This window comes from Phaethon lepturus, unplaced genomic scaffold, assembly GCF_000687285.1.
Source record: "Phaethon lepturus isolate BGI_N335 unplaced genomic scaffold, ASM68728v1 scaffold6332, whole genome shotgun sequence".
Taxonomy (NCBI): Eukaryota; Metazoa; Chordata; class Aves; order Phaethontiformes; family Phaethontidae; genus Phaethon; species Phaethon lepturus.
Window position 1 is genome coordinate 38,090 of NW_010524003.1, and position 17,682 is coordinate 55,771.

At 40.2% G+C, this 17,682-nt stretch overlaps 1 protein-coding gene across 1 annotated transcript; it reads right to left on the reverse strand.

Annotated features, from left to right (window-relative positions):
• Positions 1-1,412: 1,412 nt before the first annotated feature.
• On the reverse strand, positions 1,413-16,342 carry TMEM242 (transmembrane protein 242; the record flags this gene model as incomplete). The annotated part of the gene is made up of 2 exons (XM_010282302.1): positions 1,413-1,511; positions 16,205-16,342. Coding segments are annotated over 2 exons (237 nt in total), but the record flags the coding sequence as incomplete, so codon positions are not given.
• Positions 16,343-17,682: the final 1,340 nt, after the last annotated feature.

The window sequence follows — 17,682 nt, forward strand, 5'->3', positions numbered from 1 at the left end:
CTAATATGCATAAGCACAGGCAATACAGGTATCGTCATGCACACAAACTAACGGAAATATGAAAATAGTACCATTTTTCATATGCGTACGATGGCAGTATTCACCAAAATTTATTTAATATTGGATTACAAGCACCAAGCTGTGGAAAAGATGTCAACTATTACACCTCAATTGCTTTAAAGATACTATTTTAGTGTCATGTTTCATAGGAAAACCATACTTGTCTATTATTCATCTGACATTTAAAGCTTCTTTTAATGTTCTTTCCTAGGAATATAAAGACTTAATCACAAAAGACAGGTTTTAAGACGACTTTATTAAATCTGACAACTGACTAATTGGACTGTGTGCAATTAATAAAAAAACCTGATAACTGAGCATTCAACAAAGGATTGTTCACTGATAGCATTTTTTTTAATTTCTGCATTTTTACAAATCTACAGTTCTGCAAATACAGTGTTTGAGTAAGACATTATTCTTCTTAGTTCATGCCCACACTTCACGAGAAACTAAAATGTCTGGAAAATGTGTGGAAAATATCACATTGCTTCTCCTGGTAGAATATCCACAGGAACCACTGACATACAAAAAACCTAGCCCTGCCCATACAGTTTCTTAGCTGAAAATATTTGTGTAGGACAAACTGGGTGTCTCACTATTTTACACCTCTTTCACTTACAAGTTAAATTGCTACACAAATATAGTAGAGGTTTTTATGCAAACTATCAAAGTCACTATTGTGGGATCTGATTAAAAAAGCTAATACGTAGAGATCTCTTCTGATGCTCTACAGAGGAGCTCAGCAGGTCACTACTTGCATATGAGAATTTTTAAACTTTCCTTTCAGACATACAAAAGTAGTTTGGTTTAGTTACTTTCTCTCTTGCAATTTTAAATATCTCCTTTATTTTTAGAAGAGTGCACTGTACGCTTTACCTCCAGGCTCAGCAACAGATCTGTTACAACTGATGATTATATTCCTAATGGAACATGTAAATGTCACTGAAAGAGACATTTCCTAGAGAAATTTCCTAAAATTCCTCTTAAGACGCAGGACGGGATAAGACTTTATTGGGGCTTTGTCCTTATACTTACTACCGAAGATCGGTTTCTTCTTTAAGTCTTCAGAAGAGAGAGTCTTTTTTCAAGTTGGATCCAACTTACCTGGGAGGGTTCACTTCCTCACAAAACAACTATACCAAGCACGCTGAAAAGTACAATATAAACGGTTTTGCTTTGTTTTCGTTTCAATTCCCTTGCTGCCGGATGTTAACTGGTATTCCCAGGATCAGTGAACTCAGTCAGTAACTTGCTCAGTCTGAGTTTTCGTCTCTATTTTTCAGACGGGACACTTCTGCTACTTCTGCTCCTGTTCTTGCTGAAAGAGACATCTCCAAATGGCTCTGAGTCTTTCACTTGGATTTAAGTAAGTCTTCCCATTCCACAGTCGACTCACTATTTTTAGGAATTGCTGGAAACATTGACTGCATTTTAGTTTGGAATTCTTTCATCTACAAAAGAGATTAAAAAAATAAAATCAATTAACAATTAAAAAGGAGTAAATAAAGTAGCACCATGAACTCCGGGCTTACTCCAGAAAATAAGCTGTGTGAGATAAAGAAGAGGTAAAAAGACTTTAAAAATAACAGAAAATTAAGACTTTCCCTCTGATTATGTTGGTTCAATTAAGAAAGTGAAAAAAAGTATGAAGGGACCCACAACAATCCTCCCTTCTAAAGCATGACACATGATAGGTTGCCTATACCCCAGTGAATGACTCACTACTGTTACATGAACTACTATATACACACACATTTAAAATGTTTTTGTTTGGAGGAAAAGTACCTCCATAGAATGTGCCCATATTTTGACTGCAGTGCCTTTTTCTACACTTGTAATGGATTAAAGGCCCAATAGGTCTGTTCAAGGATTTTGCAACAAGGATTAAAGAAATAATACTGGTCAGCCCTGACAGTTCAGGTTTATCCCACCATATAATGTACAGATGACAAAACAAAGTGTCATTCAAATTTATACATTAGTAGGAAGGAAAACAAGATTCATAATGACATATAGGACCAACTTTTCTTTCACTGTTGTTAAATTAAAATGCTGTGAAGTCTGCTAGTTTTATATTCTGTATATCAATACATTAATACCAATTGCCAAATCTGTATTTATGATAACCATTTTATCACCAATGTCTGATCCAATAGTCCTGGAAAGCCAGAACTGACATTTAATTTCTTTAAAAATCACTTCTGTTTGAAGATAACATTTAGATTTAGCGGGTTTGTTTCTTCCAAGATTTTAACATATATATTTACATATATTTTTAAAGGATAGGCATGGAAAAATCAAATCAGTGAAAATCCTGTTACACACACAGCAGGATGTACAGGGGAAGTTTTGGACTGCTATTTTTAGGAAGCTCTACAGAATCCATGACATTCATGCAGAGAAGACAGGATGTGGTATTCAAACACTGGATGCAATGACCTCTTGAAGACCAAATGCTGTCTCAGGAAGTGTGTTCCACAGAGAGGTTCCAGGAAATCTAAATATTCTAAACAGCCACACAGGCATCTTCTCTAACATGCCTATATTTTGTGTGTTATGGGTCATCAGTTTTTTACAAATAGCTTAGGGCCATTTTCTGTTCAAGTCCTTCTGCATATGAATAATTCTGACAAAGAACTGGTACTTCTTTAGAGAAATGCTGCTGGAATGCAATTATTCAAGTTACAGCTGATACAAAGAATGAGAAACAATTTACAAAGAAATTACCAATCCTTTACTAAGACAATAACTAACTATGATGGATGAAAGCATTTTAGAACTCAGGTTTTTGTGTAAAAATGCCAGGGTACTGCTAATCAAATAAAAATACATTATATAAAGTAGGAGGAAAATCAGAGCCAAATTACCCTTTTTGTTTCATCCTGATTGTGTTCTTACGTAAAAACTAATTCACTGTCTGCCTTATATTATATTCTGATCAGATAGCTGTTTTGATTAATTATTCGTTCTTGGTCTTTAAAAATCTTGGCAATCACCCACAATTGTTCCTAAACTAATATTTTTGCTTCTTATTTAAAACTGAAAAGCTCTTACAGACAGCTAATATTTCCAAGAATAATAAACACCAGTATCAGAGCTGACGTAGGGGAACAGGCCAAATTACACTAAACAATTGCTGACAATTAAATACAAGCATTTACAGTAGGAAATGCTTTAGGAGCTTTGGCTTAGCTGCTTTTTCCAGTCCTCTGTAATTAAGTTACCCCATTCTCTTGATGTGCAGAAAGTATTCAATTTACTTAACATTTTTTACTTCCTAAAGAGCGAACTAACTCTTCTACTCTTTCATCTCGCTCTAAGTATTGTCTGGGTGTTTGGTAACACAGGAATGGTCAGATCCTAACCTGACGTGAATTGCTGTAGCTCAGTTGGTATAACTGGAAATAAAACATTTTATACCAGCTAATGATCTGGTGCAAGGTGGATTTTTTGGCTATTTCTAAACTCAGACTACTTTTAGTGTCAAATTTAAATGATGCACTCCTAAGTCCTACAGGACACCTCTGTTACTTCACTGAAGACGCACAAAACCAAAGGAAAACTAAACACAGTTATATAAAGCCTCCAAAAAGAGGACAATGGGTGAGGCAGCCACTCAGAAAACGACAGTGCTTCCTCACTCTAACAGCTACCTTATAATTACTAACATGCCAAACCCTCACCCTCGAATGCAAAAAGCAGTCTTGTCTGGGAAATAAACACTACAGCTCTGTTCTGAAAGAAAAAAGGGTTTTATTTAGAAATATTTTATTTAGCTGCTACTACTAGCAGCTGCAGATTTAAGAATATTCAGATTTTTCTCCCCTCAGAATGCTACTTTATGTTCTGCAGGTAAAAGCAACTAATTTCCTGGAAAAGCAATTTTTCCTTAACATGTGGACCAAATCTGAAATACTCAATGTCTTTCTTCTCTTTTAAGAACCCAGAAGAAATTTTCTCAGCCTTGTCTTCTCAGATTTTGATGCTTATTTGTAAAACCACTTTGCAAGTGATGTCAGACTCAATGTCTCATTTATCACCCCCTCTCTTGCCAGCGTCTGTGCCCTTTTCCACAAGCCCTCTCTGCCCAGTTTTTCATTGCAGTTCACAACTTTGACCATGTTTTACATTTTTCCACAAACCTTCCACCTTTGCATTTCCTGGACAGTGAGTTGTTTTAATAAATCATAATGCCAAGGTGATCACCACCGTGCATTGTCTTCTCAACGTTATGCTTTAGGTCGTCAGGTACTGAAGAAGGACGTTATCTACAGAGACCGGCACGGGTCTCACTAATACATAATGTCTTCACAGTGTGTCCAAACGGGGCCAATTTCTTCATGATACAAATGTCACGGCAACATAATTAGTACTAGTCACGGGCTTCTGTTTTCCCCACCCCTCTCTCCTCCCAGTAAGAAAGTGCAGGACAGTATTTCACTAGGCCTTTGATCTGGACTTCTAAGGTATCTCCCCTTTCTCTTCTGTTCCACTAATAACACCAGCTTCGGAGTTCCTTCCTCCATTTCCACGTTTGTGCTCGTTGCTATCCTGAATGTACTTCCAAAATCCTAGCCACTGTCCTCCCTGCACTCAGAGCTCCGCTAAAGCTCGCTTGCCCCACCGCCTAAAAGCGTGGAGACTTCGAAAAATAACTACTCTCTGATGCAACGGAACCAGTGTGTACACCTGTAAATAACCATGGCAACCGCAGCCCACACTCCCTATCCCTTCTCTCCCAGTGTCAATGTCTGCCTGCTTAATGAACCGTTCTAGTATTGAATTTCAGGTTTCTTTCAGTCAGAGACTACGAGCTCAATATCCTGGGCCTTGACTGGCCAAATATTTAGGACTAAATTTGGCCTCCAAAGTAACTCACGCTGGCCTCGGGGTGGTTCTTGCTTGCATTTGGTTGACAGTATCATACCAGGCTCATCGCAATTTCAGAGGATCCTTGTAGTGAAGGTAAAATTCGTTCACTAACCATGTAAATTAGCTATCCTTCAACAAATTGGGCTTACCGGTGTCCAGTCACCTCCTGCAGTGTGGCGAGCTTCTTGTGAAGATGATGGATCTAGCTTTATGTTCTATTAATACTGCACACTTGAGGCAAAAGAATTGGGACCTTGTCTTTACCTGCTTTACCTCTCAGGGGACAAGCATATTCTTGATGAGGGAAATGCTGCAGTTTAGTAGACATGCCTCTCAGGAGGTCTCTTCTCTCCTCTCCCTCCCTGGAAATCTTCTCCTCTATTTCCTCCAGATTCCACAACACACATGCCAGTGGTCTCAAATCAAAAGGCATTAATTTAATTATGAAAGCTAACATGCTATGTACTATGTACTGGAATGTTTTCAAATAATTCACTGAAATGGCTGCCTCTTTATTATTGCCAGCCACACTGACACCGGTGTACTCGGTTCAACTGTGATAATGTCTTCAATTAATAGTGCAGTAAACCCAGCACTAAAAGCTGAATGCATTTTACCTTCTCCCACTGCCTTCAGTCTCACAGGCCACTCAGCTGCTGCTTCTGAATTTAGTGGTACATGAACGATTTGTAGCACATTTCTTGATTTAACATTCCGGCATGCCCCGTTCCTGGAGGCAACTCTCTGAAGTGACTTTCACTCAAGTGAATTTCTTTTTTTTTTTATCACAGAAATTGCAAAGCTTGACGCTGTTTTTTCCTGCCAAATAAATTACAGTAACTGTTCCACCTCTGACTGTCAGGCTTCTTTCTAAAAGGGTATCATCTACCTTACTGCACTAAATAATCTGTAATAGCTACAGATCGCTGTTATTTTCTTATCTTAACCTAATGATCCTGCCTCAGGTGGCAAAAATATGGGGACCTAAAAGCATCTTCCATTTAATAATCTCTTTTTAATGTACATCGTTGACAGAATGTCACGCAAAAATTGGGATAGCACTATTACTGAGAGCACTTATGTGGCCGTTCATATTAAAATGAGTAGAAGAGGGGCTAAAAGAGTCTATTTGAATCCTAGAATGAAAGTTTTACAAAGAAATGTTCTCTTTAATGTCTGACATTCATAATAAGCCAACCCAGATTCTAGGAATTATTAGTTTCCTATTTTAGTACTCGTACCAGTGAGAACTGCTTACACCAGCTTCCGAGTGAAATGAGGTTAGATGCCCTGAACTGGAATATCCACTGGCAGCGGAATACAGTATCTACATGCCCCGCGTTCTCCGCAGACACCTCCCCTTTCACAAGGCGTGGAGATGAGATGGGCTGCCCTGGGCTTAAGGGCATCAGAGAGGATTGTTCTGGCCACCTTTTCCCAAATTTTAAAATGATTGCTGTCGCCCTTGTTAGCACACGAGTACCGAGGTCCGCATACAGGAACAGCAAGCTACTTGTAGAAAAGGGCAAGCGCTGAGCCCTTAGAGTACTGGAAGGGCAGAGCAGAGAGCCCGCTGGCTGAAGGCCATCCTCCCGCTCTCCCTGTGAACTCGCTGCGGGTCACCCTGCGCCAGTTTGTACGCTGACCTCTGAAATAAGGATGGAGAATAGAGCCCTCGTTCATGTTCTTAGATCTTACACTTCATTGGCAAAGGCATTATGAATGTTCAGATTATTTGGAACCGCAGGTCTATGAAAATGGCCCTCAGAGGGTCACTCCTGGCATTATACGTCCTGATATTTAACCACCTCACACTGCACTGTCATAGCACCCTGTTCATAACCTGTTTGCTGATTCCAGTGCTTCAGGCTTGCATAAAGAAAAGCAGCAGCAGAACTTTGTTAAACCATCTAGAGAAGTCAAAAGCTCATGTTAATCCCCTACCCCATGGAGACTTGCACACACGCTTAACCTTACCCAGTGTTGAATACTCTCTTTGAAATCAGAGGGCCATTTACAATGCCTAAAATTAAACACATAGACATATTTTTCCAGAAACCTATCCCTATAAATACCATGTAAAACATTGGGTAAAACATGTCCTGTGCTTTTTAAAAGAAAAATAACATGAAAACAACCTAAGTGACTTTACGGGGGGCGAGGGGAGGATTGTCACTGTTTAGAACAAAGCTGTCACAGTTCCCAAACCATTACAGATATATAGCAGCCTCCCACGGCTACTACATGTTCTGTCTCGAATTACTGGTGAACTACTGAGAGATGTCAAGTGACAAGGGTCAGGCTGTCTCTCTTGCAACGACTGGGTCACATGAAGAGAGAAAAATACATTAAATACTTTCCTCATGTTACTTTTCCAAGTGTGCAGCAGCCATGTTACTCATGCATAAACGAATGCGTTTCACAAATAGCTGCTCTACATCACAAACGTGTTTTACTAGCCCCGCTTTGCCTGGTTTAATTTCTGTGCAAATGTCACTTAGCTCCCCAAAGTGGGATTGTTAACTGGTAGCCTGAAAGTATCTTTCTATATGTCTATCATAAAAGGCAGAAAACGCCATTCCAGTAGGAAAGCCTAAAGAAAACAAAACTGTTCTGGTTTAAGGCTAGATTATTTTGAACACAAAAAAAGGAAGGGCTTAGCTCATTATGAGCAATGGGAAAGACAGCTATTAATTTACATACACCAAGACAGGAATTTTGTAAACCACAACCTGAAAAAAAAAGGAACTTGCTTAGGTGCAGAGATACAGGAGTATCCTTTAAAATTTTACACATTTCCATGTTGATCTTTCTGAAATAAAATGCCAAGGACTTAAGTTTTTGTAGTATATGATACCTCAAAGTAGATGAAGTCAGTGTCTCATTCTCAAGCCTTTTTGATTTCATTGATTTCAGTGATGCTGCATCAGACTTCAAAACAGAAATAATGGTACAAAGTTTGGATTATGCCATCCTGTTGCAAAAGGCTTTCATTCCATGCAGAAAAATGGAGTGAAATACTTTTGAAATCACTGAGGAATACTCCATTTATTTCTGCAGAATCTTACTTTCAAATCTGGGTGCCTGGAAAGGACATCCACATGATTAATCTATTATGGTGTATTAGTCATCGCTCCTTAGTCACCCTGGGCAATTTGAAAAATTAATATTAAAGTAATTTAAAATTTAAAATAGTTAAATATCTAAGTGTATAAAACAAGTTGGTTAATGGACCCAAAATCTCAGGACGAGTGACCCAACTCCATAAGCTCTTCTGTGCTGTAATTTGGATTTCTGAACTAAAGTAAAAATATTAATTGTCTGCAAGCAGGCACTTCCTGAAGAGGGCAACCTGAGTAACTTTTCCCTATGTCCAGGAATTAATGACATGTATTATCCACAGGTGAGATTCATGGCTGGGAAAAGAGCCAGCACAAACCCAAAACTCTTCAGTGATGCGTAAGCCTCGATGCCACGACCGGGGCCGAATTCCACGCCGGAAACCTGTCGGAGCCAGTGTGATGCCCAGAGCCTGGCAGGGACAGCTGGGCACCTCCAGGCAAGCAGAGCAGCTGGGACCTTGGACCACACAGTGGTAAGACAAGCATGGCCATACCACTATGCTTAACAAAGCACAGGAAGATCCCATGGGACCAACACCGAGCAGGACTAATCTGCACCTATCAGATAGGCTTTCATGCAGATTTTTGTTGTTCACGGTTACGTGCAGGCGAGAAGCGAATCAATCCACTCAATCCACTTACGGCAACGTGGAACTGCTCCACAGAGGCAATTTCAGACCAAAGGCTGAACGCCGTTCTATTCTTTCTAGCTTCTTAACAGGTTGGCGGCAGCCAACAGCTACGAGTCTCTTCCAAGACACAGCAGAGTAATTCCTCAAGACAGCTACAGCTACGGTCTTCCCATATTCTTGACATGCTTACTTACAGCTGTCCCTATTCATAAAGCAGATGTAGCAGCTTTCCAGTAGGAAAATGATGATCTTATTCCTTGAATAAGCTCTCTGCCTTATCAAGTATGCAGTGAAGTTCGTAAGTTATTTTTTTTTTTTTTTTTACTTCCTGGATAAAATACTAGCAGTACATATGTGTGGAAGCAAGTCTCCTCCACACCAAACTAATTAGGCAACACAAGCAGTACAGAAAAAGCCTGTATAACCAGGAGGAAGTGCTAACTTGTACTAGTAGTCGACCTTGTTTTTAAGTGCTTGAATTTAAATAAATACTGAGGAAATAAAGGGACAATAAAAAAACTGAGCAGATTTGATTTATACTGAAATGTACGATCATGAAATAGCAAGGAAAAGATATGTTTTTATTATGCAATCAATCATAAGCATGATAAGGAATAGAAACTTCATGAATAATACTCAGATGAGGGTTAAATACAACAAAAATTAAAGCCTAATAACAACAGAAAATCTAGGAATGATTCTAGGATAATTCTAGGAGATATACTGCTTTTATAGTAACATTAGTTCATCTATGAAATAGCATAAAAATTTCAGCCACTGCAATATGCCTAGACTTGGCTGAGATCTATAGACCTTAGTACTATTTAGAGATGCCAAAACCAGCCATTTTTGAAGACTACGTCTCCATGTTCTCATTCTGTTTTTTGAATTAATTCATCCTTAAAGCCAATAGTCCTTTGTATTTATACTGTACATATGACTATAGTCTCACAAAATTACATCAAATATCTCTCAAAGTAAGCTGGGGTGGTGGTGGTGGTATTATTTTTATGCTTAAAATGATGATTTAGAAGTTAGATTTCCTCTAGAGAAAAGCAGCCTGCCTAGGAAATGTCCTTACCAACAAAACCACTGCAAGTATGTATTCTCTGTATTGCTTTTAATTGTTTTAGATGTCTCTTCGCAGCTGTGCAATTGTTCCAGACTGTTAGTATTTTAAAGGTTAAGATCAATGAAAAACAGGATATTTTATTAGGAGTCACCATAAAAATGATAAACTAATATTTTATAACTATATTAGTCACAAATTACTAGGCAATTCTTCTATTTTCCCAGCCTTCCATGGAACAGATGTGGAAGCAACAATCAGAATCTCACAAACCTACATATGAATCATCCTGGCTCTTTTCCTATGGGAGAAAGAATGCTTTTATTTCTGAGGAAATAAAATCTAATTTATTGAGGGCATGAAGAGCAAAAGGGCTCTTAAAGCATAATTTATCTTGTTTGTTAATTGTTGCATGCTTCAGTCTACAAGGGCTGAGGGTATTGTTCTGCTTTTAAAAGAAGGCTCATAATTGCTGATAGTTAAAAAAAAAAAAGAACATCAGGCATTCATAGGTATGTTTTCATAACTGTCAAGTATTCTATGGATGCAAGTTTAATTAAAACCAAAAACCTGCTTATTTAAACCAAAGGTTTACAATTAAACTGTAACTCGTAGAAAATTGTGAAACTAACATTTTTCCAAGCAATAAAAAGGTGTGGTGGATCATAAAACCTGTAGAATAGGTAAATAAAATAAGAAAGTTTTAATTTTTGGAAACTTTCATGAAAATACTTGTTTAGGTCAACTGTAACTACAGGGGTTTTAAGATAATCTTGAATTTTTTACTTTTAAAAAATTGTACTGCGTAAAACACCATTTATTCTTCAATTGAAAATTTAAAACTTCATTGAGCATTTCATACGGAGAATGTTGAAATAAGATTTTCAACTACTATTCAACTTTCAAAACAATCAAATTATAAATTGGCCAAATCCATTCTTTTCTACAAAATTTATTTCAATACCTCAGTGTTTTGCATCAGAAAACAGCCAGCCCACTGCACCAGGAGTGGGCGGCTACAGGGTTCTGAGGCTGCAAGCCCAAAACCCTGGAAGATAATGCCACGGAAGATAATGCCATGATGTAGAAATTATTAAATAGCGAATACACTTGTTAAAAAAAAGGTGTCATTTCGTTTCAAGCCAGATGTCAACTGTTAAGCTTGTGTTTAACATTGCACACGTACTTCCTCAGAGAGGAAGGCTGCCGGTGTGTCTGGGCCAGCGCTGGGGTTCAGATCAGGAGTGCTCAGTCTCCCAGCTGTCCATGCTTACTGGGCATGAGCTTGTGTACCGCTGCACAGTCTCAAAATGCACCAACGGGGTTTCTTTAGGGTGGCACAAAACTGAAGCAGCATTCTAGGAGCACACATAACATACTCCAACTGCAAACAGGCATTCAAGCCATGGGGCAAGGCCAGAGTCAGTCCAAATTTTAAAAATACCCTGGAATGGTTGTAGATGTCAGGTCCTCAGCCCCCAATGGCTTCACTGCCCCAACGCTGCTGGTCGATGATACCTGCTAATATAGACAGAGCTTCTATGCCCAGAGATAATCAAAGGTGGACTGACTTTAAATACCTAAGAGATTGCAGGGAGCAAGTTAAAAAAGTCTGGCTATTACTGACAGCTGGTTATTTTCTGCAAGAGCTACAATATAAAACTAGATAACCACCATCTCCTAGGTTCTGAAAATGAAGATTTCTCTTTTACATTATTGAAAAATAGAACTTAAACCATTATCAAAGCAAGATCCATCACTCCTCTGTTTAGGAATAAGAGCTGACTGGAATTTAGTAGGGTTTATTACTTACCAGCCTGTCCTCAGATTACAACAGTGGTAACTGCAGTCAGGGGATATTAACAACCCAACCTGAGACAGCGTAAAATCTTTTATACCCCTTACCAAGATATAAAGATCAGTTACTTACCACCACCCCTGGGTTTTCACGCTGGCATAAAAAGTGGCAGACTGTAAAGCTACAGGGAACCACCTTTAACAACAAAGCCATTTAAGAGCTGGAAGTAGGCATTGTCACAGCACTGTTTTAAGAACCAATAAACCAAAAAGATTAAATAAAAATCTAGCATCACCAAAGCTGGTGCATCACCCCAGTGTCTGGAACAGATCTTAGCAACAACTTGCTTCTATGGCAAACACAGTCCGTCTCAAAAGGTGTAAGGATGAGGCATCCTGAACTGTGGCGTCAGTCTCCTTCCACGACACAAACTGCTGAGCAATTGCAACGCCGCTTCAGAATGGTGGACATGGATTAATTACAGCAGTTATAACTCATCAGGGAAATATCGTGCCAGTTTGCTCATCATTTCATCTCTGACTTTGTAAGCGATGACAAGATAATTTAAACAGTCACAAAGCTTAGAGTAATACATACTTTTATCAATCCCTCACTGTCCTGTCGACAATTTATGGTCACACCCCTGAACATTAAAAATCACAGCATTTTGGCAACGGTACCATGTGAAACCACTCTTGTGGGCTTTTACTAATGGCAGCACCATTTGCCCCTACTGCAATGCTTGTTTAAAAAAAACCCAAAAAACAAAAACAGGTCATTACAAGGTAATTAAAACTGCTCATTCTGTCAGCGCGAAAAAGACAACAGGCTTTTCCCCGCGGAAAAAGCATACAGTCATACCAGCTTTTCCCTGGCCCCTAACACCCCAAAACCGTAGCAGCACCTTGCTGTTCTAGTTCTACCCCTTCAGGTGTGCGGGAGGCACTCACCACCTCTTCCTACGGAGGCAAGTCCCCGCACAGCAGATTTACGGCAGGTATGCTGACATAAGGATTAGGAGAATTCAGTCACACCAACTGAACAGTCCGTCGTTTCAAACCAGCGCATGGCTAACGAGCAGAGAGCAAAGCACAAAGAGCACTGAGCGTATCTTTCACTGCACTTCTCCAAATTCACCAACGAGCTTTGCTGTCCTTCTCCTTTAAAGCCAGCCCAAGCTCTGGTGTGCATGAACTTCAGCCGTCTCCACGGGCTGGCCAGCTGGGAGCGGAACTGCTCAATAGCTTTCCTGGCCGAGTCATCTATGCTGCAAGATCTCCTAGTTCTCTTACTCCTTTTGGTGTGATTCCTGCCAACGCATCAGGTCTGATTTTCCACTGTGGCTTCTTGTATTTTACTCCTGGACATGACACAAGGCATTAAACCACACTTAGCAACTCAGTTTTACTTGATTCGGAACTGCCCTCCAAACGCTGCAAGTGAAGGTCAGTCCTTTATTTGCCAAGATCCCACCACAACAGTCACAGGGACAGGGTTGGCAGTGGATTTGAGAAAACACAGGAGTTGAGTTACTCCTATGTGTGGCAGCAGCAGCTTTCTCGTTTGCCAAATGAAACATCTGCAGTGCTTACAATCAGAATTTTATTATGCTTAACAAATTAATACCAAGAGAAACAATTTAATATTGAGAGACTATATTAGCTGTCAGCAATGTTATCAATATTACCAGTAGCTCTGAAACAAATGAAGCTGCTGCCCAGCAAGGCCAGATTGCTAATTAGCAGGTCCCAAAGGCAGCTGGTTACTGTTAAAGGCAGTAGGGTGAAGAGGCTGGGCAGAACCTCTGGTTCTCTTTGTCCAGCTGCCAAAGTTTTAGTCATTAAGTGCACAGAGATTCCTGACATCAAAATGAGTCAAGTCTCCCCTCAGGTCATATACAGCACAGCACTTTCAGAGGCTGAAGAAGTTCGTAGCTTTCAAATCTTGATACCTGATGCTAGGTTTGAAATTGTAATTTCTACAGGTATTGGGAACCTGTGTGTTCTACAGAGTAACTGAACTCACAGCACTCAGACACACTGAAGACATTTTCATTCAGGTAAATCTCTAAAAGCCTCTTTTTAAAATGTTTCACTGAAATTAAAATGTTCATTTGAAAATGCTGAGCTTAGTGTAAATTCTACGGTGTCTTCCGTGGTCTGAACAGTTTACGTGGAATGAAACTTTATTTCACTCAGTGATAACTTCAGTAAATAGTTTCCTCAAATAAAACTTATTTTTGTGGCTATCTAATAATTATTAGACACAACATATGCATCTGAGTTCTTAAAAATCAGTATTTTTAACTGACTGTTAATCTATTAGCTCTGCTTGCATGATAGAAATTAAGGATTTTCAAAAGTATCACAATGTTCCCCTGGAATAGGCAAATAAACAAACAGGCCCTTCTCAAAATGAGTCTCCATTTAAGAGTCCAGAACTAATAACATACCAGCCAGTTTATAACCCTTATTTAATTTCAGCTGTTCAGGAAGATGATATTTAAGCACAAAAATACTGTCTTTCAAAAGTCAGCGTTTGCTCCTGAGTGTTACAATAAAGCAGTATGCAAAAAGTGTCAACAACAATCAAAAATCAAAGATGACTTATTCTAGAAATATATTTTTAATGCCAATCAACTTCTTCTGTTTGGTCAGAACACTTCATTTTTAACATACTTCTGCTTTTGTACCTCCAGCAATTTAAAACATATATATACATATATGATTTTAACAGATACGTAGTAAAACAGCAGAAAAAATGTGACAGGAAATTTACAAATGCTAATTTTTTTATTCTGCAATAATGAATAGCACTATTGCACGCGTTTCCTTTCTGCAGTGGGAATTTAAAAGTCTGTAGTGAATGCAATAAATATGTCAGTGGAGAGCAGAGAGCTGTTCAAAATCATGTGCAGACACAGTCTCTTGGCAGAAATCCGCTTCCTTCAGCATCTGCAGTTCTCACTGTGCAATACGGTGAAACACAAGCGTTCCACAACAGAGACAGATACCAACACGAGTTTGCAAGAGCCTCTTCAGATGGTTTCCTCCACCTCCTTTCAACACTAACACAACACAGAATAAAATAAGGTGCAGCTTTCTGACCAGGAACACTCACTGAGTCTCTAAAATGCCCCGCGGTCTGCTGACACAGACCTGTGTCTTCTGACACAAGCACCACTGCTGTCAGGCAGCCAGAAGCCCCATCAGACTGCGACATGTCCTGGGGCTTGGCCATCTCAAGCTTATGTGTTCGTTCCCTGTCAGGCAGCCTCAGGGAAAGCAGCCCCGCAGGGAAACCAGGCAGCTGTGGGTGTAGGCCAGTACTTCTCGAGGAAGTAGAAATTCAGCTTACCGAGAAACAGCTAACATAAACTGCAGATTAGGGTCAGATTTTGCTGTCCTCCAGCAGGCCCAGAAGTACTCTGACGGAACGAAAATAAAAATTGGCAGCACAGTGTGAAATGAATCCTTTTGGCTGACCATGTAACTGACAGTAAGCTGAGTGGACTGTTGTAGCTCTGCATGCAGAGAGTATAAACCGGTACTCCCAGCCTTCCGCCCCCTTCGCTGCCATTCCACTGCAGCCTCACAAGGAGGATTTGGGTTTAAAGAAAATGTGTTGTAGCTGCCTCCTATGTCCTGCTATGATTTCTTGGTGTTCTGCCTTCCTTTACTGGCTCCTATTGAGAGTCAACATTGGAAACTAAGGAACAAGGGACTGGGTAATGCTGTATGTTGGGACCCAAATCGTGACCTACAGGATACATCAGCAGAGTAGACAAGAAGTGAGAACTCGAATAAATCCTAATGAGAACAGTACTGGGATGGAGTAGTATCTTCTTCCTTTTAGTTTTGGGAGACAGTTTGTTCAATATATCAATAATTTGCCATGGAAGATAAAGGAAGTCTATTCAGTCCTAGTCCTAAAGAGGGTGGAGACAGTTCTGCCAAACTTATAGCTGCAGGGGACTCTTAAGTAATGGCTCATCACAAACAAAAATTCTTCCACAAACTTTAGTGTTCACGCTCAACACTGTGAAACACTGGAACATAAGCAATTCACTAAGGAGAGCCTTAGCCTCTTGGGATATACAGATGCTTCCAAGTTTCTTTGCCTTGATGTGGCATGTCATGGACCACCATTCTATTGCACATGAAACTCAATCTTCTGCCCCCTTGCCCTTGCCAGCAACACACTAGAAAGCAACCTCTTTTCTTCTCAGTTTTTCTTATGTCCCCCGTGTCTTGATGCAAAAAATGGAACTTGGACAAATAAACAGATTGCTCTAAAGATAGGATTCAGGGGGTAGCCTTCAATTCAATAAGGAAAGGATATAGAAAGTTTGCAACTACTATTTTAGTCTCTAAATTAGAACACTGGTCCTTTTGTGAAGAATCTGAAACATCTGTGCAAATAAACATAAGCAGGACAAAACTGTTCCTCCCCCAAAATTGTCTCCTCCCACAACATCCCGTTTTTTTCAGATGTAATAATCACCTTCCCTGTGTGCATGCACTCTGGTTAGTCACCCTGCATGTGATGGATAAAGGTGTAACTCCTAGGCTGAAGTAGTATAGAGATGCCACCCCAAGATGCATTACCCAAGGAAAATATGGTATTTGAGGGGGTGGTACTTGCTACTTACGCTGTGCACGCCCAGAGCCTTCCAGATGGCAAAACTTAGCAACCCAACCCCGCACCATGCGTAGAGGGAGCCCCATCCTAGGGCTCGTAAGGCCAGTGATGAACCACTCTCTGGTAATGCAGCTGTGGCAGTAATCCCCTAGAACCAAAAATAAAGTGATCAAGACAAAGTGAACAATAATTGGAAACAAATATGAACTAAAAGAAGTTAACTTGGTGATCTAGAATTTTTCCTGACTTGCCAGCTGTACTAGTGTGGCCACAGAAACTGCTAAGGCTGCCAGCAGACCCAAAGAGCACAGGGGTGGATGAGCTGCCTTCCCACCAGCAGCAGCTTTCATGGTTGCCACTACCACCTGGGGATGATTTTTATTACCCAGAAATGCTGAAGTCAACTGTGGGCACAGGAATCCGACACTCAGTTATCCCACCAGTCAAAAAACAAACTGGAATCAAAACCAGTCACAAGCCGTTATGCCAGTGACATCAGAACATAATCACCGTACGTCACTGATTTTGGTACTTTTTCCTGGGGGGTATGGGTGGGGGGCAACCACTGGCCTACAGGTCTTTGTCTGCCCTCCTGAAACAGCAGATTAGGAAACTGGAGGAACCTGAGCAGCTTTCAGCTTGACACAGAGAGGGTATAACAGTGACTTGAGAGACTAATTTTGAGGAGCTGCAACTCTGAAGGAGCTCTGGAAACCATTTAAGAAAATTTGTGAAAAGTAAAACACAACACTGAACCTATCCTCCTGCAGAGTTCACCAAGTGGCAACATAGAAAATGCTCTGCAGTCTCCCCACTTCTCATTTTTGTCAGAAACAAGAGTAGGCAGTTTTAACCACTTGTTAAGATACTGCTGTGCAAAAGTCTGCCATGAGACGTGTTCTGAAAACACAAAACACTGTCGCTTGGAAAAGCCACCTCAGGCCAAGAAGAACGGAGCCTCAACCATGATGGGGTCCCAAGCACGACGAAACCTTCTCTGTGGCAGCACATAAATGCATATTGCAGCTACCAACGGCACAAGCCACACGTTGGCTGACACCAGTCAATTCGCACCGCACGTCCACCGTTAGCCAGCTGTTCTTATCTTGCAACACCCACCTTACTGCACGTATTTGGCATGGGACAGCTTCAACCTGTGTGCAACAGCAGTCGGACACACATAATCCTCCTGCTCGTAGTGGTAAATGTCAGCAGGAGGGTTTGGTGTTTTTTCCCCAAAGGATTGCTGTTCAATTCTTCACATGGAAACATAGATTTCAGATGGTAAAGACTGGCATCTACGGTCCTTACACAACTGAGCAGTCCTACTTACTTACTGTGTATCTTGGGAAAACAATTATTGCTCACAGGTAAACATAAATGAGAGTGCAAGCATATAAATATATTCAATAATTAATTATTTCCTTTATAGTCTTAAATATAATAATAATATATCTCGGGGCAGTTTACACGGCACCGGGCCTCCTC